Raw genomic sequence first — 22,983 nt, 5'->3', positions numbered from 1 at the left:
TATTCCAAAAGCAAAATGAACATTTGACTTACAGGTAAAACACACAACAATTCTCTTTAGTTGCACTTGAACAAGAAAGCCACACTGCTTCCCAATAAAAATGTAAAAATTCAAAATTTTAATGAATTGTCTTTAATAAGTTTTTTAAAGATAAGGTGCTTTGTACTGATTAATACTATGGCATTTAAGGGATTATAAACATAGCTTCTAAATGAATGCAAATCGCATTAACAAAATCATCCAAATCCTAGATAGGGAACAATCCATTTTCAGTCCAACCAGGTAAAGCTATCCTTAGACAACAGGCCTCAGGTTTTCTTCTTTAGGACAAAGCTTCTATTCATTTCACAATTAAATTTGAAATATTTTATGTAAAGATTCACTAAGGACTATTCTAAAGTATGCAATGCCATTTTCAAGACACAAAATGAAAATGGTTCTGAATTTTAATTCATATCTTGTTTTACCGGGACACAAAAGAAAATCTGTGACAAATGAAGAATTATTTTCCACCTTACTGAAGAGGTATATTTTAAAATTAAAAAACCATGAAAAAAATCTATCTACAAAATAATTCATTTTTATATCAAACAGCTGCAGACCCTGTAATTGAAATAATGTATCTAAGGTTACAAATGAAAAGTGTTAGGTATCATTCTTGAAGTGACAGATTAAGTAACTAATCCAGTTAAGTAATAGCGGTATTTGTAGTTTAACATAAATTAAGACCTTAATTATATTTGTGACTATTTTACACAAAATAACAAATTCCTTTGTACCTGGGAATGTAATTTATAGCAAAGCCAGGTTCATTTTCCAAACCAATCTATTTCACATCGCAGAAGTACTGGTATAATGGTATAATGTAATTCTTGTTGTAGAATGTTGAAAGAGTAGATTCACTAAAAGCACAGAAGAGGTTTGAAGATAAATGAAGATGCTATTCATTCAAGGGTAATTTCATCTTAGAACTATATGAAAGATGTTTCACTCACACGGGGTAGTGTTAGGCCTCAAATTTAAGTGTATTTTCAGCTCAAATATAATGCTGCTAGATCGATTATGTTGATACTGTATATCTAATAATGAAGAATTCTAGCCTTTTTCTGTTTAAAAAATAGACTGTCATTTTTTTCATCTTACTGCTACATCTTTATTGTTCTGTTTAACAGCAATAAATGTTAAAATCCTGCTTGCTATTTACCTTTTAAATAGAAGAGTACAGTTAATATTCTAACCTGCAGTCTCTCAGAACTACAGTACAGGAGTGTAAATTTTTGCTAAGTTAAATAGATATTTACAAAGCAAACCATTACCCTGTATAATCGTTTTACATTATTTCACTAATTATTAAAAATGACGACTCTAAAACAAACTAATTCTATTTGAATATACTTCATCTTCACAAATCCAATAAAATGAGTTATTTTGTATATCATTTATATATTGAGGGATTAGTATTAATGAGAATTTTTTTTAATCTGCTAAATTGTTTGCAATTTAAGTTCACAGTTACCTTTTCTAAAGATCATATATTCTATATTTAAATCATTCTAGGTATCATGACCGTAAATCATAAAAATGGTTTAACACTTCTGGTATATAAAAGGTAATGAGGATAAGACATTCAATCTGAAGAATTTAAATTCAGTGATATCAAGAAAATATCTCCAGCCTCCATTTTGTTCATTTTAGAATACTGAAAAGGATTTTACAAGTCCTCATAGGTACTATATTTTCACTAAATTCTCTCTACTCCTTAGCTTTCCTTTTCTTCTCCTAATCCTGAAAGTACATACAGAAGACACTTTTTACAGAGGATGATGGAAGCTGGAGGAATGAACAAACTTTAAAAAACTAAAATTTTACATTTTATGAAACTTTAAGAAAAGGTATATCAATTTTTTAAGTGTTTTCCATAAAATAGTATTCTATTTAATTCTCTATTAAAATTATCAGTATCATCCTACTTAAATTTAAATCAAGTTTAAACTGAGACAAAAATTGCATACAACCACAAACAACTTGTTTAAAGCAAAAATGTATATTCAATCAAACTGAAAATTCAAAATCATTACCTCCAAAATTCTACAGGTAAGCTGTCCACTGTAGCCATCTGAATGACATGACAAGCTTACAGCAACGACACAGCATTTTGATATCACAGCTATTTCTCCAATGCAACAACTGACCTGCAATCCCAAAGGAGAGATACTCCTCCCTCTGCTCTTCTCCAATCATTACATTAGGATATTACCATTTAACCACTAATTAATATGTCCACCTAAAAAGCATCATTTGCTAAAAGAAAAAAAGCAAGGGTCAGCTAACTATTTATCAGCAAATCTGACATGTAAGTGGTTCATGGCCCGGCATTAATGGGTCCTATAAAAATGCTGACTTTTTTTTAAATGATACAACATATTCAAGAAAATATCTAATAATGAAAAGAAAATAGGTTTTTTTCTGTTGTCTTCCCTTTCATTTTTAGAGATAAAGTATTCACAAAGAGTAGGGGAAAAGGAGAATATTAAATGGAATGGGAACATTTCCTTTAATCTGAGCTTAATTATTATTCTTGAAGTAAGTAAAAACCAATAAGTAAACAGCAAGAGTACTCTTTCATGCAACATTCTAATAGTGACGATCGGCTTGAGACTCTCTAAAAATAAATTCAAACTTTTACAATATTTAGATTAACCCAAACAAACAAAAAAACAGATTTCTTTTTAAATTAGCTTCATATATATTAAACAAAATCCTTTCCGAAACTGACTAGAAAGTGACATTTTATTATATAAAGACATTAACAAAATATCCATATAAATCTTTGAAGTCAAAATAGGCACTAATTCAGCATTTAACATGTTATGTTTATATTTCTTTCACTTTTTTCAAAAGAATTTCCCATTTATTACCAAAGCTGAGCTTCACAATAACTCATACTATAAGTCAGACCGCCTTTATCACATTTCAAAGATCCCCAAACTGAGACATGTTTATCTTTCACATCTTAATGTAATCTATAAATTGTAGGGTAGAATGTCAGAAATAATTTTTGAATTAAATGTCCACTTATTTTTGGATAAAAATTCAAAGATCTGTATCACTGGACTAAACTGATAAGCAGCAAAGTGTTAAGAGTGTGAATTCTCGACTCAGACACCCTAGGTCTGCATTCCAGCTCTGTCAAGAACTAATTATGTAACTTGGGCCGACTGCTTAACCTTTCTACTTTAACTTCCAAATCTGTAAAATGAGACTACTACCTATCTCATAGGGTTGCTGTGTGTGAGGATTACCTATGATACCTAAAGTACACATAACAAGACCTCCCACACGGAGTAAGTACTATGTAAATTTTAGCTATGTTATTATTGTTGTTCTTATTAACATTATCTGCAGAATGGAGATTATAATAGCACCTACTTCATACAGTTGTTGTAAGGATTAAATGAGTTAATGAGAATTAAGTGCTCAGCACAGTGATGAGCACATGGTAGATACTTAGCCAGTGCTGTTTTGTCTACCTCCACAATTTGTGGGCTCTATGATCTTGAGTACAGCTTTTCTGAGCTTCAGTTTCCACATCTTTAAAATGAAATTAATAATAGTATCCTACAGTAGTGTAATAATAAGGATTGAATGAGATATTTTACATAATGGCTCTCAGTAGGGTGCCTTTTATAATAAAAGCATTCAATAAATATTCAATTTAAAACAAATTATTCAATATTATTAAAATAATAGTTTGTTTGAATTAAAGCATTCAATATTAACATTTTTGGGAAATGGAATGAAAGAGTGATTACAAAACTTATTAATGCTCAAATTCAAATATGTCCAAAAAATTCTTACACTAAACATTTATTTTAACTACTTTGGTATTTTCAGGCATTATAAAGCCTGCAAGCTCCCATTCCTCCTGCTGACATTATGTGTACTCTGTCAAAGAATCATGAGAGAAGAAAATAATAACCAATATTCATTGCATATTTATATTATGCCAGGTGCTTTTCTAAGTGCTTTATATATATTAATACATTCAATCCTCATGACATCCAATAGTATAGCTTCTATTATATCTCCATCTATTGTATCTTACAGATTAGGAAATCGGAAACAAAGAGTATTGTTTAAGGTACACTGTATTTGAGAGACCAACTGCCCATTTCATTTGCGCAATCTGCTACAAAAGACAACATCTGAAGAAAATCAAATAAAACATTTTTTGCAGAAAACCTGGAGAGTTCATATGTGTTTTCTCATACTGTATTTCTAGACATGCTGTCAATTTGACAGCCACCAGCTACATGTAGCTATTGAGCACTTCGAATGTGACTAGCAAAAATTGAGATGTGCTATAACTATAGAATACACATCAGATTTTGAAGTTAATATAAAAAATGTAAAGCATCCCATTAATACATTTTGTATTGATAACATGTTAAAATGATAACACTTGGATACACTGCATTAAATTAAATATATTATTAAAACCAATTTCACCTGTTTCTTTTTATTTTTTTTAATGGGGCTACTAAAAAATTTTAAACTACATATGTGGCCCACATTATATACATTATATATCTATTGAATAGTTGGTTTAGGTTTGGGGATGAGAGAGCTGTAACAGAATTATTATCAAAGTTCTCTTCTCAATCAATACAAGCTTAAGTCCTTCAAAGTAGAAGTATTATGGAATGGAAGATTTCTCAATCAATCTCTCTCTTCCTCTCCCTCTCTGTCTAGTGCTATATAGAGAGAGCTATATCTCTCTATATAGCACTGTGTCGGTGTATATATGCATATATATGTGTGTGTGTGTATATATATGTACCTTTATATATGCTGCTACTGATACACTGCTCATGAAAACTGGAGGAACACACTACACTAATACCTCACTATATTCAAAACACAAGATTATTTTATGACCAGGCAAACACTTGAGTAACGTAATACCAGTACTTTGTGGATGCGGAAAGGAAACCAAATCTAAGAGGAAATAACAGCCATGAGATAAAAAAAAAAAAATTATTTTCTTTTAAACTGAAATCATAAATGTTCCTTTAATCAAAAAAGATCTAACCATTTAGCTCCAGAGGTATGATAAATGCCAAGTCTATGTGGTAAGTAAAATTTATATTTACCGATGGCTTAACTGGCAGACTATTAAAATACCTGTTTGATATCTAGTATCGTCTAGAAAATATCTAGTTTATGGATACCTGTTATATTATTTTGATCAATTTTATACATTTAACTGATTTTTCTAAATGGATACTAGTCTACTATATAGATGAAAATTATTCCATAAAGTTTACATCAGATATCTGGAAAAGTCACATTTATAGTCATAGCTACTATCAGCTGTCAAGCCAGAGAATATTGAAGAAAACCAAGAATTTTTAATATATGCTGGTTAATTTATCATCTAAGTGACATATGTAGGATAACAAAAAAATTGAAAATGGTTAAGCAAAATTCTGCATTTTAAAAAGGTTCTTTTTTTCTGGTTTTATTTTTAATTGCAACTATGATTTGAGAAGCCATGGTGAGAAAGCAAATTAACAGGAACCATAAAAACGGAGTTGCTAAATAAAGATTTCTTTTTCTTCCATTCTGCAGTTTATTTAAAACATTAATTTTTTAGCAGTAATATACCGATATCTTGGTTTATACTGAAGACTAGTTAAATCATCTATTCCAGGGTTTCTCAACATTGACACTATCTACATTTAGGGCTGGATAATTCTTTATTGTGGAAGGACTGTTCTGTGCATTGTAAGATGTTTAACACCAACTGATGCCAGCAGCATCCTCCCCAACAGCTGGGATAACCAAAAATGTCCAAACACTGTCAAATGTCCAGTGTGGAAGAGAAATCTTAGTTAAGAACCACTACGCAAAGTACCTTCCTACTTGGGGAAAATACTTCAATACTTCCTAAATTGCTATTCTTTAGTTTTAGGGGCTCTTCATAGGGGATTACCAGATAGCTACAGCAAGGAGATCAGTAAACTTCCTGAAACCAGAATAGCCTGGGTATGTTTTTATTTGTGCAAGTCCACTAGAATGTGTTTCATCAGATCCTCAAAGAGTTATCCCAAAAATGGCAATTAAAAAAGGGTTAAGAATTGATGCTTCAACTAAAATATTCACTGTGCCCTGAAACCATCTCTTCAAAGATAGATATAAAGATTGAAAAAGCTCTTTTATATAAAGCAAATAATTTACTGATGCTATCAGTTATCAGACAAGATTGCTTTTATCACACTTATAAACCCTTCATTCAATACTTACTGAGTACATTCTATATGCTGGGCACTATGTTATTAGTATTTGAAAGCTAAATTTAAATTCTATCTCCTCCACCAAAAATAAATAAGTAAATATTTTAATATTTTTAATTAAAAAATATTTTAAAATAGAAGTATAAAATTCATATTACCTATAACCAACTGAGAATTTTTCCTTCTCAAAAGTTAACATAACTAGTGCCTAACGATAAAATAAAGGTAAATAAATAATTTTTATTCTTGGTAAAAAGATAGAAATTTTCTAAAAGAAAGGAACTTAAAGATATTTATAGTCATATGAATAAATTATTGTCCAATATACTTATTTCCATCTCTCCTTCTTTCTCTGACTTAAACAAAACACAAATGTACTGAATGACATACTGTGTATCAGACATAGTTATTAAGCCCAGAGGATATAAAGTTGAATAAAAAAATATATAATGAAATGACCAAGTGCCTAGCATCATGCCTAGAACACAGCAAAAGCTCACAGTTCCTTTTCTTCCCTTCCTTTCTGTCCTCGAGATGCTCATAGACTCATCTCCAATAAATGTCATGTGTCTTAGATTTCTCTTTTATCTTTTGGGTGCTGGACAATAAAATCCTCAATGTAAGGTAACTAAATAAAAAGCAACTAAGTATGTAAAATGTTTGTAAAATGTAAAATGTTTAAATAATTATAATTCTATAATCTACATAAACATTTTTCTCTTTTTTAAGGCTAAAAAAAAAATCCCCAAGTATTCAACTCTTCCCATAGTGCAGTTTAAAGTTTAGAGGGTGACTAATCTTTTTTGGATTACACAACTGTGATATACAACTTAAAGAGCTACTGCATTCAATAAGTGGTTTGGGGATAATAGACACTAATGCAATCAATAAGTATATAAAAAATGACTAGAGAAGAATATGTCTGCTTCAAGATTACCAAATGGATTAATGCTAGAATGAGAACAATGAAAAAATGATGTTTAAAAATGTGTGGTGAATAAATCTTTACAAATAAGTTAGAAAATAATTGTGTCCATAAATGAACATATCACCCCAAAAAATCAATACTATCATATCTAGTCAAAAGTAAAACTACCAAGAAACAGAATGTACCAAGCACATACATGATTTTTATAAAAAGAATGAATATTTTAATGTTTTTTATATGTTGACAATAATTACTGACTAATATTACATAATAAAATTACCTTCACAGGAGAGATGTTATATTAATGACGGTAAATCACACAGAAAAATTCTAAGCAAATTGTATCAGACTGTACGGGGGGGACTGCAACTCAAAGTGAAAAAATATTACATTATTTGTATAATTACCTGCACAGCAAGAGAAGCTGCATTGTCAGAAAGCAAAATTTGCTCCCCTGTGGAAATACAAAAATGTGACTGCTAAACAACTAAAATATACTTATATTTTTGTTTTTAAAAAGAAAAGATATAGCCTTTCACTAATATAATTATGAAGTTCTATATCAATGCTATTGTATAATTACAATTTTGATTATAGTATATCATGTGTAAATAATGATAAAATAAGACTATCTCCTCTAAAACTGATCATTTATCGCATTTTATCAAAAATATATAATTAAAATCACTCATTTATTTAAGAACAAATTCATTTTTCAAGCTTTCAAAATATATTCCTCTTCTTTTCATTACAAGTAAGTACTATTTTATATTTACTCTAACCTCTCTAGTTAAAAGTAAAACCATTCAAAATCATATAAAACCAGCTTGCAGTTAATATTGCACAGTGTGTCTAGGTCTGTCACACAAAAGAAAGATGACAAGTTCGCTGCAATAAAAATTCCATGCTTAGAAGACTCGGGCTGCTGCCTATTAGTCTTCATTACTTTGCAGTCTTCTGACAACTGTAGCAGGCTGCTGAGCCCCAAATGGGGTCCATAATGTGATCTGATGATATATGAAGAGCTGCTAAAGGGAGCCTGAACCATCCTAGCCTATACATTTTAACAGTTCCTTTTTACTGAGAGCCCACTTTACCATAGGACTTCAAAAATCTGCTGTGTCAGCTATTGGTGCAGTAAATCTGCCAACTGCTCCTGCAACCACATCATTTTACACTGCCTACAGCAGCCAGTATAATGAGTCAATAATAAACTAAGGACCTTATAGGCCATGAATAGTTGGTTTACACTGGCAGACACAAGTTTAGGCAAAATCTCTTAGACGAATTACACAAGGGAATCCCTTCTTTCTGTTTTATATTCTCTTTGCAGTAAATTACATTATTGAGGAAATTTTTTTTTTTTTTGGTAATAAATATACTTTGACACAAAGACATTTTTAATTGTGAACAAGTACCTACCTTTTAGTTGCTGATATAATGTAGCATTTTCAGGCCAAGGTTCTGCAGCTGTGGAAACAAAGCAGTGATAATTAGGCACATAGGGCAAAAACATGAATAACCAACCAAATTAATAAGCACATGCATTGGCCTAGAACATTTAAAGTGAATTGCCAAGGTTACCTTAACTAAGCAAATTAAGAGTAATTAGTTAATTAATTTGCTTTTCTTTATACATTAGAATGAAAAGAAAAATATAGTAGTATTATTATAAATTATAAACGCTGTTTTTGGTTTGGTTTGGTTTCGGGTACACAAAATTAAACTCATACTTAGGGATAATGCTATGAAATTATCAAGCAGATAATGGACCATATACAATTTTGTATGCTGTTACCTACAATATTATTGCCAAGGTTACCTTAACTACGGCAACTAATCACACTACCTTAGATTCTATGGTAACTTCTCCAAGTAAGTTATATAATGTTTTAAATGCATGCTTGGTTTACTGTTTGGTGGTAATTTGTTTTTTGTTTGTTTGCTTTTTATAAGGAGAAGGTGGGAGACATCTTGCCCAATCAAAAGTGAGAATTTAAAAAACAAAACAGCCTATATGCTATTATTCTTTTAGTCTTTTCGAACACAAACATATCTAAAATGTTACACATAAAAAGATACTGAATTTTGATTCACTATTAAAAAATGGTAAAACAATATCTATAATCTTACTGTAAATTTTTAAGAAAGTAAATTTTCAAACAGACAACACTGCATGAAAGAATCAAATATGTCTGTATCAGGCTGTGTGCATCTTGCCTTACAAGCTGGTAGTATTTAAATTCGGAGGAATCTTATAATGTAGAGCATTTCTCTGCCTTGACCCCACCACCACCACCCCACGAAAACAAAGAGGAGTAGCATGATGAAGCAGTAAGTACCTAAAATGTCAAATAAAGCTGATAAAGCTAATTTTAGGCCTGAAGTCAGGCTTGTTTGACCTTGCCTCTTAACCTTTCATCTAGAGAAGATTCTAGCCAGCTACAAAGAGAATATCAGCAACCTACCAGTGCTTGGAAAAAGTACTAGATTTGAATTCTGTCTAATCAACTGCACTAACAAGTAATGATTCCACTTATAGAATAAACAGGATATCATTTGTTGAATCTTCTTTGTAAAAGCCATAAAACATCAAAATCACAAATTCTAACAGAGTAATTACATTTACGCTCAGCAAGAAAGAAAATTAAATATATGAAATTTGATAATTGGTATATTTCTTGTGTTTAAACTAATCCAGTTTCTATGACATAGCAACAAAGTATTTTTAATATAAAATTCTAGTTGATTTTTTAAAAGAAATGTATATATGTGAAGCATTTTTTTCTCATGACTGATCATTTAAGATACACTAAAACAGTATCGAAGCAGGGAGGGTTCTTATTTGCTTTTCTTAATACTTTAGAGTGAAAAGAAAAACACAGTAGTAGTATTATTATAAATTATAAATGCTGTTTTTGGTTTGGTTTGGTTTGAGCTACACAAAATAAAACTCATACTTACAGATAATACCATGAAATCATCAAGCAGATAATGGACCATACATAGTTTTGTATGCTGTTACTCACAATATTATACATATATGTAAAGGCTACTGAATTTTAACTCATGTACCAAAAAGGTAGTGAAACTAAATATTTATTATATGTTACTATAAACTTTTAAACCAAGTAAAATTTCAGTAAAAACCCAATTAACCTCAGTAACACAGTTTTTAAAATAAAAATCAGGTAAACAAAAGCAAGCTGACATCAGCGAATTACTCAAAAATAACCATTTAGGTCAGCACATCTATATCGTTTACATCTGTATGAGAAACAATATAATTAAGTTTATTCATTATAAGATCCTACACCATCAAAGATTTAATTATATGCATTATATTAATCTTAGCAAAGCAATAATGCATAGGAATAAAATTTACAAAAATTAGATATACTGAAACTAAGTTCCTTGTGGGCACAGAGTGTCATATGCATCTGTGTATGCTACACTGTACCATGTTGTGCATACAGCTGGCGTTCATTAATTATGTTAAAAGGAAAGGGATATTTGATTAAACTTACCACCTTACTCCCTAAATATTCTAGCTAATAAAAGTTTTACTGAACTTAAATTATCAAATATGTTAAAGTAATGGAGAGTTCTAACTAAATATTCTGGTCATTTTAACTTTTGTTAGCTGTTTTGTGTACATACTAGGAATGTGTTATAAACTTTCAAAATACTGAAATAACAAACTTAGCATTAAACATATGCTGAATATAATTTAAATGTTTTTATAAATCAAAAACTACTTCACTACTCTGCAGTATCCCAGAGTTCTCATATGAACAATAATTTATGTGTTCGGTAATTCCAGTTAAAAGTTCATTTATCATCACTCCTACTGATTCTCCAGATCTACTACAACAGACATATGTGAAAGTAAAAGAAATATCGCAACATATTACCTAACTTCAAACAAGAATAAAGAAATTGCCTACAAATACTGAAAGCTGATATTAAGAACCTAAAGCGGAAAATAAAGGTGAAGGGTGTATGTTTTTCTTGATCCAAGATACAAACTATGCTCCAACTCAGAAATTATTATTGAAAATAAATTCTCAAAAAGTAAATGCCAAAATGTCTGATGTTATCTTCATAAGCAGAACCAATCACTTAAAAAGAGAAGGCAAGTAGGCTGATATAACTATGTTTTAGGAGCTTCAAATTCCAGTGCATCCATGGACCAGGAGGAAAGAAATGATAGAGGCAGGAAATGATCAGCTGCCTATCTCACTCATGAGCGGCTGCTCTGTGTATACAAACATCACTGATTTACATGTATCGCCTATATAAACCGCCTCAAATAATTACGTTTTAAGCGTGGCATGGGACAAGAAATGGCTTGCGTGTTAGTCGATAAAGTGCCAAAAGTGAAAATCCTAAATTGTGTAGCATGGCAACAGATTTACAAATCAACCATGCAGGTATCTTTCTAGGAAATGAACTCTAATATTGCCTTCATAAGTAAGTCCATGAATCATTTGAGTAATATTCATTAAAGACTTTCATTGATAATACCTATTATGTGAAAGACAAAGTCCAAAAGTACAACTTCTTCCCCACTACTTTTTCCCAAGGTCAGGCAAGTCAATACCCACCCCTTTCTCCTGATCATATGTAAAAGAAAGGCAGATTAAGAATTTAAAATTATAGTGCTGACAATACACCTTAAAAATCTATAGCATTTAAAATGAAAAATATTCTTTTTAAAAACAACGAAATACATTTTCATCTCTTACAAGTTTTTCAGTTGACCTAAAATGTTTTAGACCACAGACTAATTCAATAAGGAATAAAATTTCATAACTCACCTATCCTATTTTCAATTTCCGCCATCAAAAGCACTCCTTGATGTGAAGTGCCTTTTTAAACCTGCCATAGGGAAGGGCAAGCCTTAGGATAAATACAGAAGGTAAAGTTAAAAGTTTCCAAAAAGAAGCCTGGTAGGAAATGGTGATCCAGAGAGAATGCTGTCCAATGCTGTCAAGTTACAAGTTATTGGTATTGCTAGCACATCAAAAGTTAACTTTATGCTTAACATACATCAGTTGTTTGTGTGGCTCTTGGGATAAAGATCAGAATCCTCAACTTGACCTTACACATAACCCTGTCTACCTTTCTGGCTTCAATATACCTCCACTCCAACCACTCTGTACTCAGCCACATTGGTCTTCATCCAGTTTCTGAAGGCACCCTGTTCCTTCCTGCCCTAGAGATACATTTGTGCTTTTTCCTCTGCCCTGGAGCAATCTTCCCCTTCTATTGTGTCCTCACATTTCAGCTCAAACATCACTTCTTCAGATTGGGCAGCTTCATGGACTTGCAACCCGAGCAGTTGCACAAGGCCTGCACTTAGAAGGGCTCCACGCTTGGTTTAATGTTCTGCTGTCACAGTCTTGGAATTCTTTTGAACAAAGGGCTTCTCATTTTCATTTTGCACTGGGCCACAGAAATTATGTAGCCAGTTCTGTCCTCAGGGAAGCCTCCACTGACCTCCCTAAATAGTTGAAACGCTCTCTTTACAAACTTGAGTAGCATGCACACTCCACTATATCACTTATTCATGGTCAACATTTTTACAATGATTTGAGGACTATTTGTTTGCTTCCCCCACTAGAATATTAGCACCATGAATCCAGTGTTCATGTCTGATTTTTGCTTACCACTTCATCCCTAGAACCTAGTACCTAACAGGCAATTAGTAAATCTTGGCTGAATCAAAGTTTCTTTTTATTATTACCTCTATCATTATTGTTATTATTCTGCACTGTTTAAGCTAAGAATGCAGCAGGGAAGATAAGGAAACTACACGACATGGAGATGGCCAAAAAAAATTTTTTTTACCCAGAGAACTTCAATACTATAACCAATAATACAGCTGTAAAAATATTAAATAGCTGCCTGAAGTAGTTGGCAGAATCTAATTCTATAAACTTAATGATGTATTGACCCTAAAACTGGAAATTTGTTCTGTTTTATATCAAACATATAGCTTTCATTGGATATTACCGGTATAACACTCCTAAGAATAACACAAGGCCCTCAACCATCTGACAATCTCACTAGTCTCCTTTCCACATTCTATAACTCTAAGCCAGGGATCACTACTTTTTAAAATCTTGTGTCCCCATCAATAAAATATTTGAGCATGCAGGCCAAAACAGATTTAGAAATCATATGGTTAGTATATAAATTATATATATAAATTTATATACAAATCACATATATTATAAATATTATATATAATTTATATATAAATCACATATATTATAAAACATACACTAAAAAAGAAAGTAGAGTTGAAAATAAATTGAAATCCAAGTTCCAATACTTTTTTCCTTGTACTTCAAAGGGCTGACTGTCTTGCATAACAGAGGGGGTATATACATCCCACCTCACTTTAGAAAACAGTGTTCTATTTAAATATCTACTTATTTGAAGCTTTAGCAGGGAACCCAACCATTCACATACCCTTGGTCAAAGAAAAGTCCTCTTCTATTTTAGTGAAATCATCTTTTTTGACCATGGAAAAAGCTTAGAAAGAACACACACAAATTAATGAGAAGATGGGGACACCTGCCTACCCATCTACATAACAACAGAACCCTCATATCCCACCAGAGTACTTAAAATTTCTCCCATACATTTCACTTTCTCATCTTGGTGACTTTGCTCTAATTGTTCTCCTCTGTCCCAAATATCCCTTCACCAGCACAAATCCAAATCTTATACCTTTTTCAAGACCAAGTTTAAATGCTACCTCCATCAAGAAGGCTTTTTTAACTAAACAAATCTAATTTCTCCTTTATCTATATTGTCTATAGCAGTTTGTACTTGTCTTAGATCATATATTACTTTCTACTCCATTCTATTATTATGTCAATATCTTATCTCTATTTCCAAGCAGTAAGTTCCTAGGATGTGTAAAGTCCTATGGTGCTGAGATTATTTATTAAAGACTTGGCTTCTTAATTGCTGAAAACTAAATATGGCACTTACAGTAATACATGCCAAAATATGAAATTCAAATTAAGCAAGATTTAAATTTTTTTAGTCTAAGTATCACTTAAAGCTAATATCTTTATTATAAGAGTTCCAAAGTAAAACTACTCATTCAGAAATTAATTCATTCATAATAAGAAACTACTATATCATTTTCATATCGAAGCAGTAACTTACTCTAAAATACTTAATGACCAACATTAATTCATTCCTTAAAATTAGAATGACTTCTTATTCTCTAGAAAAAAAACAAGAAAGTTATCATTTTTATAAAGGAGAATATAATCCCACTTTATAGATATAAAGAACATCTAGAAATAAGATAAATATCAGAGAGCACCACATAACTAAGTTTCTATCCAATTAAAGTTATTAAGTCTTTTACCCACTTAGCCCTTTACCTACTTTCCAATTTTGCCCAGGTAAAAGTGATTATTTTACATTTAGTGTCTCTTTTACCAGGAGCAAAGGAGATGCCTCTTAAAGTTTTGGTCTTCAGTGATGGAGAGTTCTTTTAATCCAAATGAGTGTTTTTAAATTTTTCAAAGAAAAAACTTTCTTCATTCCTAACAATATTTATGTTGGAGAGGAACAAAGTTTTAACACAGAGAGGATATATACATTTGGACTTCTGAAAGCCATAAGATAAAATAAATAATGCATAAATAAATAAATAAACGTTAGAAATGCACGCATGATAAAGCAACACTCACAGCCCCCAAAAATATATATATATATATTTGCTTCTAATTTAATTATCTTGAAAGTATCCACAATTTTTAAGCTTCATCAACAATATGACCAAAAAAAATCAATATTCTTTACTACTAACCAATTATAATTTTTAGATAAATGATTAGTGGCCAATAAATTCATATTTATATAGCCCTAGATCTTTTAAAGACTCTACATTGTACCTGCAGTATTCTCTCAAGTATTACATTGGGTTGATAAATCATTCTAGTGGCAGATGATCTATCTAACCCATTCAATTCAAGATATTTCACAATATGAAAGTGCTATGACCTAATAAGTCTAATTCCAAAGTCCATCTCTTAATGATCTAATCTAAGACAAGAGAAGGGCCATGAAAAGAAATGTCCTCTATTGTTCCTGCTGTTGTTTAAATTCTGCATTCTTAATGTACAACACGACACCTCTGGCATATAAATGCAGGTAAAAACATAATTTGTAGAATAATAAGCACTAATGTTGTATGATGCTTCAGGACTGTCATATTTCCAATCCATCAAATTGATTAATGTTAAAATAACTCTACACAAACCTATCATTTGTGCACTAATGAAGTCAACCTCAGTTTATCCTTAGGGAACTTGATTCCGAAAGCTCATAGATGTTATCTCTTCAACTTCCACAGAGGATGTAGACAGTGTTATACAAAAGGAGTAAGAAACATGGGTAGGCTACCTCCAAATATAGATGGCTTTCTGTCAAAGGTATAAACGCAAAAACTACTAATATAACAAAATACTCAAAGAGCATTTGGCAGCTCTTAAACATGGACAAGTTACTACAAGACACAAAGAGAAAAGAAGAAAATAAATTTACTAGTTATACATAAACACTATACTGATATCAATGCAGACACTAATTTCAAAACCTATCAAGTTTTAGGTAGTTATGATATGAAGACTTCATTTAAAATAGATTTTTAAGGTGTTTAGACTTAAAATATGATGATGTGACTTTATCAAAACTAGAATTTAAAGAGCTTATATTAGATTCAACAGCAATTCACCTGCAAACAAATAGAAGATAACACTACATCCTAGATAACACTGATAATAAAATGATTATGTAGTGATGGCCCTGAGCTACTGTTTCATAGGCAATGCTTAATGATATTACACAGGATGTGTAAGCAGGAAGTGACTCTTCCCACAAAAGGAGTTTAAAACCAATCTCCCATCGCCTCAACAGTCAGACCAATGTTCACGTCAGAAAATGGCTCACGTTGGAAAACTGAGAAGCACAGTGTAATGCTATCATTTCCATAAACCTAAAAAACTGGCAGGTAGCATTTTGTAACATTAACAGTAAGGCTACCATCTTAGTCCATTCAGGCTGCTATAACAAAATATCACAAACTGGGTGACTTACAAACAATAGAAATTTATTTCTCACGGTTCCAGAGGCTAGAAGTCCAAGATTGGGATGCCAGCATGATCAAGTTCTGGTGCAGGTCCTATTCCAGGTAGCTGACAGCTGTCTTCTTGCTGTGTCCTCACATGGTAGAAGGGCCAAGGGAACTGAGGCCTCTTACAAGGGTACTAATCCCAAGCATGAGGGCTCTGCCTTCATGACCTAATCACCTCCCAATGGCCCCACCTTCCAATACCATTACCTTGGGTAACAGGATTTCAACACATGAATTTTGGAGAGATACAAATTTCAAATCATAATAATTACTTAAAGAATATACTGTAAGCAGGTGCAGATACAAAGATTAAAGACTACCTTAGATTGAAAAAGCTTCCTGAAACAAGAAGCAGACTGGAGAAATTCTAGGGCAGACTAGAAAGATGTAAGACACAAATACAAAGGATTCTCAGATTCTGGAAGAAGATTCACACCAGACCTAGTTCCTTGGCTGAAAGTTATCAGTCCAGAGAATAAATTTGTTGACTGACATCAGAATCCACTGTATATTCTTTATTAATTGTTGTAGTACACATAAAAATGTGTAGTAAATTATACATAGCTCTTATTTTACATACACAACTCATACAAGGGACACACCTGGAGCATCCGACTCAGGTGACCAGAGAGATTGCACCAGTAGGCCCCACAGGACACCTGCTACATAAGGCAACTCTACTAATACCAGGAGACTTAGCAGCTCTATCTAATACATAGAAAAAAAACACAGGGAGGCAGTCAAATGGGGAGACAAAGAAACATGCCCCAAATGAAGGAACAGAACAAAGTTCTAGAAAAAGAACTAAGAAATGGAGATAAGCAATCTACCAAATGCAGAGTTTAAAACACTGGTTATAAGGATGCTTGATGAACTTAGGGGAAGAGTAGATGAACTCGGAGAGAACTTTAACAAAGACAAAATATGAAAATGGAAACAGAAAACATAAAAGAAGAACCAATCAGAAATAAAGAATACAGTAAATGAAACGAAGAATACCTTAGGAAGAATCAACAGATTAGATAATGCTGAGAATCAAATCAGCAATTTGGAAGACAAGGTAGCAGAAAACAACAAGGAAAAGATTCCAAAAAAAGGAGGATAATTTAAGGGATTTTTGGGACATCAAACATACCAACATTAGCATCAGATGGGTACCAGAAGGAGAAGAGAGAGGGCAAGGAACTGAAAACCTTTTGAAGAAATAATGACGGAAAACCTCCCTAACCTGGCAAAGGCAATACATATAGGAGCCCAGGAAGCGCAGAGAATCCCAAACAAGATAAACCCAAAGAGGCCCACATCATAATTAAAATGCCAAAGGTTAAAGACAAAGAGATAATCTTAAAAGCAGCAAGAGAAAAAGCAATTAGGTATCTACACGGTAGCTTCCATAAGACTGCTGAATTCTAAAAGAAACTTTGCATGCCAGAAGGAGCATGAAGTATTCAGAAATATACAGAAAAGCAAGGACCTACAACCAAGATTACTCTAGCCAGCAAAGCTATCATTTAGAATCAAAGGATAAAGAGCTTCCCAGATAAGAAATAGCTAAAGGAATTCATAGTCACCAAGCCAATATTATAGAAAATGTTAAGGGGGACCTAGAAGAAAAAAAGATTAAAAATATGAATAATAAAATGGCAATAACTACATATCTAGTAACAATTACTTTAAATGTAAATGGATTAAATGCTCCAATCAAAACATAGAGTAGCTGAATGGATAAAAAAACACAACCCTTATATATGCTACCTACAAGAGACTCATTTCAGATCGAAAGACACACACACACTGAAAGTAAAGGGATGGAAAAAGACATTTCATGCAAATGGAACTGGAAAAAAAAAAAGCTATAGTAGAACATTCGTATCAGACAAAATAGACTTTAAAATAAAGGCTATATAATAAGAGATAAATAAGAACCCAGTAATCCCACTTCTGGGTATTTATCCAAAGAAACTCAAAATACTACTTCAAAGGGAAATGTGCATCCACATACTCGTTGCAGCATTATTTACAATAATCAAGATATGGAGGCAACCTGGATGTCCACCAATGGATGAATGGATAAAGAAAAGGTGGTACATATATAAAATGGAATATCACTCAGCCACAAAAAAAAAAAAAAAAAAAAAAAAAGATGAAATCTTGCCATCTGCAACAACACAGATGGATTTAGAGAGCATTGTGCTGAGTGGAACAAGTCAGACAAAGACAAATGTCATATGGTTTCACTTATACACGGAATTTAAGAACAAAATAAACCAAGCAGAAACAAACTCATAGATATAAAGAGCATTTTGATGGCTGCCAGATAGGAGAGAGATTGGGAGGGGGTTTAAAAGGGGAAGGGATAAAAAAGTACAAATTAGTAGTTACAAAATAGTCATGGGGCTGTAAAATATAGGATAAAGAATATAGTCAATGATATTGTAACAATTGTGTATGGTGTCAGATGGGTACTAGATTTATTAGGGCGATCACTTTGTAAGTTACATAAATTTCTAATCACTATACTGTAGACTTAAAAATGATATAACATTGTATGCCAACAATATAGAAAATTTTTAAATTATTATTTTAAAAAATTAAAAGCAAATGGATTCTAATATTCTGCCATTCAAGAAGCAGAGGATAGAAAGTAAAAGATTGAAAATTTAGGAAAACTAGTAAAGGGAAGAACTTCCCTCTCACTACCAACATCAGAGTTCAAACAAAACTAGAGAGTAATGAGAATATATCTTCTTCTGGTCAAGCATTACCTATACTTCTATCTAAATAGATGATGATGATGATGTTGATGATGATGATGTTGATAATGATGGTGGTAGCAGTTAAGATTCCCTAAGACTCATAAAGTTTATATCCAGAATATATAAAAAACTTTTACAACTCAAAATAAAAAAGGCAAATAACCTCCAAAGTTTTTATTGACATAGGATCCGAATAGACATTTCTCCAAAGGAAATCCAGGAATGGCCAACAAGTACCTGAGATGCCACTTCACACCCACTAGAATGGCTACAATCAATAAGAGAGACAGAGTAACAAATGTTTAGAGGATGTGGAAAATTTGGAACTCTCATACACTGTGGGTAGAAATATAAAAAGTTTGGCAGTTTCTCAAAATATTAAACACAAAATTACCATATGACACAGCAATTCTACTCTTAGGTATTCACTCAGGAGACATATACCTAACACATACCTAACATATACCTAACACAAAGACTTGTATGTGAATGTTCACAGTAGTGTTATTCACAATAGTCAAAAAGCGGCAACCCTAATGACTATACTCTGGTGAATGGATAAACAAAATATGGAATATTCATACAATAGAATATTATTTGGCAATTGAAAGGAACCAAGAATTGATACATGCTACAACACGGAAGAACTTCAAAAGTATTATGCCAGTGAAAAAAGCCAGACATTAAAGAAAACATATTGTTTGATTCCATTTATATGAAATGTTCAGAAGAGGCAAATCTATGGAGACAGGAGATTAGTAGTTGACTCAGGCTGGGAATGGGAAGTGATTGTAAATGAGCAAGGGATTTCTTTTGGGATTAATAGAAATGTTCTACAATTAAATTGTGGTAATAATCACAACTCTGTAAATATACTAAAAAATCCTTGATTTGTACACTTAAGAAAGATATAAATTGTATCTCAGAGTAAAGCTGAAGCAATTAGAAAATTTTAAAAGACTCTTATTGTATTTATTGTGCACCTAAGTGCTTGACATATTTACTATCTCACATCAACTTTATGAAGTAGACACTATTACTACTTTCTCATTTTACAATAAGAAAACTGAGGCACAAGCATAAGTCATTTGCCCAAAGTCACATTGCTAGTAAATGACAAAAGCCAGGGTTTGAATCCAGGTAGTCTGGATCCAGAGTCAGTGAACACACAACTGTATTAGCTAATCTCTTCACAGAGCCCACAATAAACATTCTTGGGTAATAATTATTAGAATTTAAGCAATTATAATCATCCTATAACAGTGGTTCTCAACCTTTAGTGTACAAAAATCACCTGAGGAACTTCGTAAAATTGTGTATTTCCACCAAACCCAAAATTCAAGAGATTCTGATAGTGTAGAGATGACCAAGAATCCAAATTTGCCACAAGTAATCCCAGTAAATCTGATGCAGACAGTCTGAACACCACAAAAAAAGACTGTTCCCAGGACACAGAATACACTTGAAATAAGATTAAAGTTCTTTTCACCTCTTTCATTGATTTGCCTCAAAGAACGTGGTCATGAGGATCTATATAGATTAATTTTATTCAAGAATATTTTTGGCCATCTTTTTCTACTTAAGTATTTTTGGATATGGCTTAAAGCCATGTTTTACAACATGCCTTAGTAACATGTTGCAATTTTATTGTGTTCCAGAATTAAGATTAATGAACTAAGTCCTCACTTATTTTGGAACCAAAGTGGCTAAAAGATAGTTTTTCCATTAGATGTAATCAATATGGAAAGTAAAATTGTTAGTAATTATGAGATTTGAACATGAGCCATCTAAACCTATCTATGTGAAACTATAGATCAATTCCAAAACGGTATTCAAGAATCAATTTCATAAAACTGACAAACTTCTAAAGGTTAACAAGGGGTAAGAAAACAAATTTTCATCATCAACAAGCCAATAACTCAGGCAAAAGTGAATACGAATTAAATTTAAAACCTCTATTCTTTCTTAGTAAGTATATATGTGTCATGTTCACAAATGGTTATGTTTAGACCTTGTCCCATTGTAAACATGAACAACCATTTTTTATTAATTTCCAATAAAAAGCAAGCCAACTACATGTAATTATGAATAGACATGAACTTTGTAGCTAGGACTTAAAATTTGAATTCTCTTTTTAAAAACGGTAATCTGAAATTCACAAAAGAGGAAAACACTAACATCATGTCTGAGCTTTTCTCAGAAACAGAGATGAATACGAGATCAATAGCAGAACTATACAAAAACAGCTGGTTAAGATTACAAGTACAATTTCTGGCCAAAACACAGCAAGAAGACAAACAGCCCCACACAAGAATCAGACCTCAATAATGTTAACAATGTTAACCTTCAAGGTTTAATGGTTCTCTCTAAATCTAATCCTAGAAAATGGAAAATAGATTTCCCTCAAACTTTAGGAGCAATTCTCCCCACTACTCTAAGCCAAACACAATCATTGTAATAATAGCACCTATTTTTTTTTAAGTATCTACTATGTGCTCACTATTCTAAGTACTTTACATACACTCTCTCACATCAACCAAAAAATTCTCCATTCCTCCTCCCTGCTGCTCTCAACCAGCCATGAAACAAATGATCCCCTACAGAGGATGTGACCTCCAAAATACCGGCAGGATGGTAAGATACCCCAAGACACACAACACACACACACACACACACACACACACACACACACACACACACACACGATAACACAGCCTAACCAGAATCCCTTCATGAATAGGAGTCAAGGGTAGAAAATCCACAGAAACATAGGAAAAAAAGATATTTAAGGCATTTAACTGAGTAAACAGGTTACTGAATTTCCAAAATGTAACAGATTATAATTAAGAATCTCTGTTATTGCTCTCTAGAATCTAATATAAAACTGTCATTGCTCTCTAGAATCTAAATTTGTTGAGTGGGTAGGAGGAGAAGTTTGAGAAGAGTTGACTGAGATACACATAACCATTTATGATACAGTAAGTGAACACAGGTGGTGCAGGGGAAAAAACATAGGTCTTGAAGTCAGACGTACCTGGGTTCCTCTATCAACTCCACAACTTACTGTCTGAGTGACGGTGGCCAAGTTGCTTAATCTTCTTGCCCTAATTATCTCATCTGTAAAAAGGGGAAATATTACCTACCTTGTAAGGTTGTTGGAAGAATAAAACTAGATAAATTATATAAGTGCCACAATCTCTAGCTCACAGAATGTACTCAATCAATAATTAATACAAGCATTAGACCAGAAGTACATATAAAGTACTATAGGAAGCCTCTTGAAGAAATAACAAAATCTGCCCAAGGAAGATAGGAAAGAATTCATGAGATGAAATCTGAACTGGGTCCAAAAAAATAATCACAAGTGTGACAGACAGAAAGTGGAGAGGCAGGGAAAGGAGTAGAGGTATTCACTAAAAATCTAACATTCCTAATTCAGTGTGAGAGAAGAAAGGTAAAAAGCTTGGTAAAAGCATCCTAAATTAGCATTTCTATTATAAGGTTGACTCCTTGATATTGAAATTATGTGTTTCAATAGATGTATCCTACCCAAGAATGTTAAGTGTATGAAGGGCAAAAATTGTATAACTCATTTTTGTACCCCAGCACCTAGCAAAGCATGCAAATTAGGTACTCAATCTAACAAATAAATATGTTCTGTAGGAAACACAAGCAGGTCTCTGGCTATCTAAAGTCTGAAAGATATTTCACAGCAAAAAATATTGCTATAACTCTGGAAATAAAACCATCAAACCAAATTAAGTAATGATAATAACTCGATAATATATACTAAATTCAACAGTGTAAACTCATGAACTCACTTTCTCTCCAAAT

At 32.3% G+C, this 22,983-nt stretch overlaps 1 protein-coding gene across 2 annotated transcripts in view; it reads right to left on the bottom strand.

The window, feature by feature from the left end:
- The window catches only part of MTX2 (metaxin 2), a 59,398-nt gene that overhangs the window by 27,051 nt on the left and 9,364 nt on the right, over positions 1-22,983 (bottom strand). Inside the window, exons 2-3 of one of the 2 annotated variants that reach the window (XM_039855233.1) lie at positions 8,647-8,694; positions 7,632-7,678 (exon numbers count right to left, since the gene is read on the bottom strand). In XM_039855233.1, coding sequence (XP_039711167.1) covers positions 7,632-7,678; positions 8,647-8,694 — 95 coding nt within the window. Of the gene's footprint in view, positions 1-7,631; positions 7,679-8,646; positions 8,695-22,983 lie in introns of those variants that run through there. The other variant, XM_039855235.1, reaches the window with a different exon arrangement.

The sequence above is a fragment of the Pteropus medius genome, unplaced genomic scaffold, assembly GCF_902729225.1.
Source record: "Pteropus medius unplaced genomic scaffold, Ma_sr-lr_union100, whole genome shotgun sequence".
Taxonomy (NCBI): Eukaryota; Metazoa; Chordata; class Mammalia; order Chiroptera; family Pteropodidae; genus Pteropus; species Pteropus medius.
This window is presented reverse-complemented; position numbering and strand designations above follow the sequence as displayed.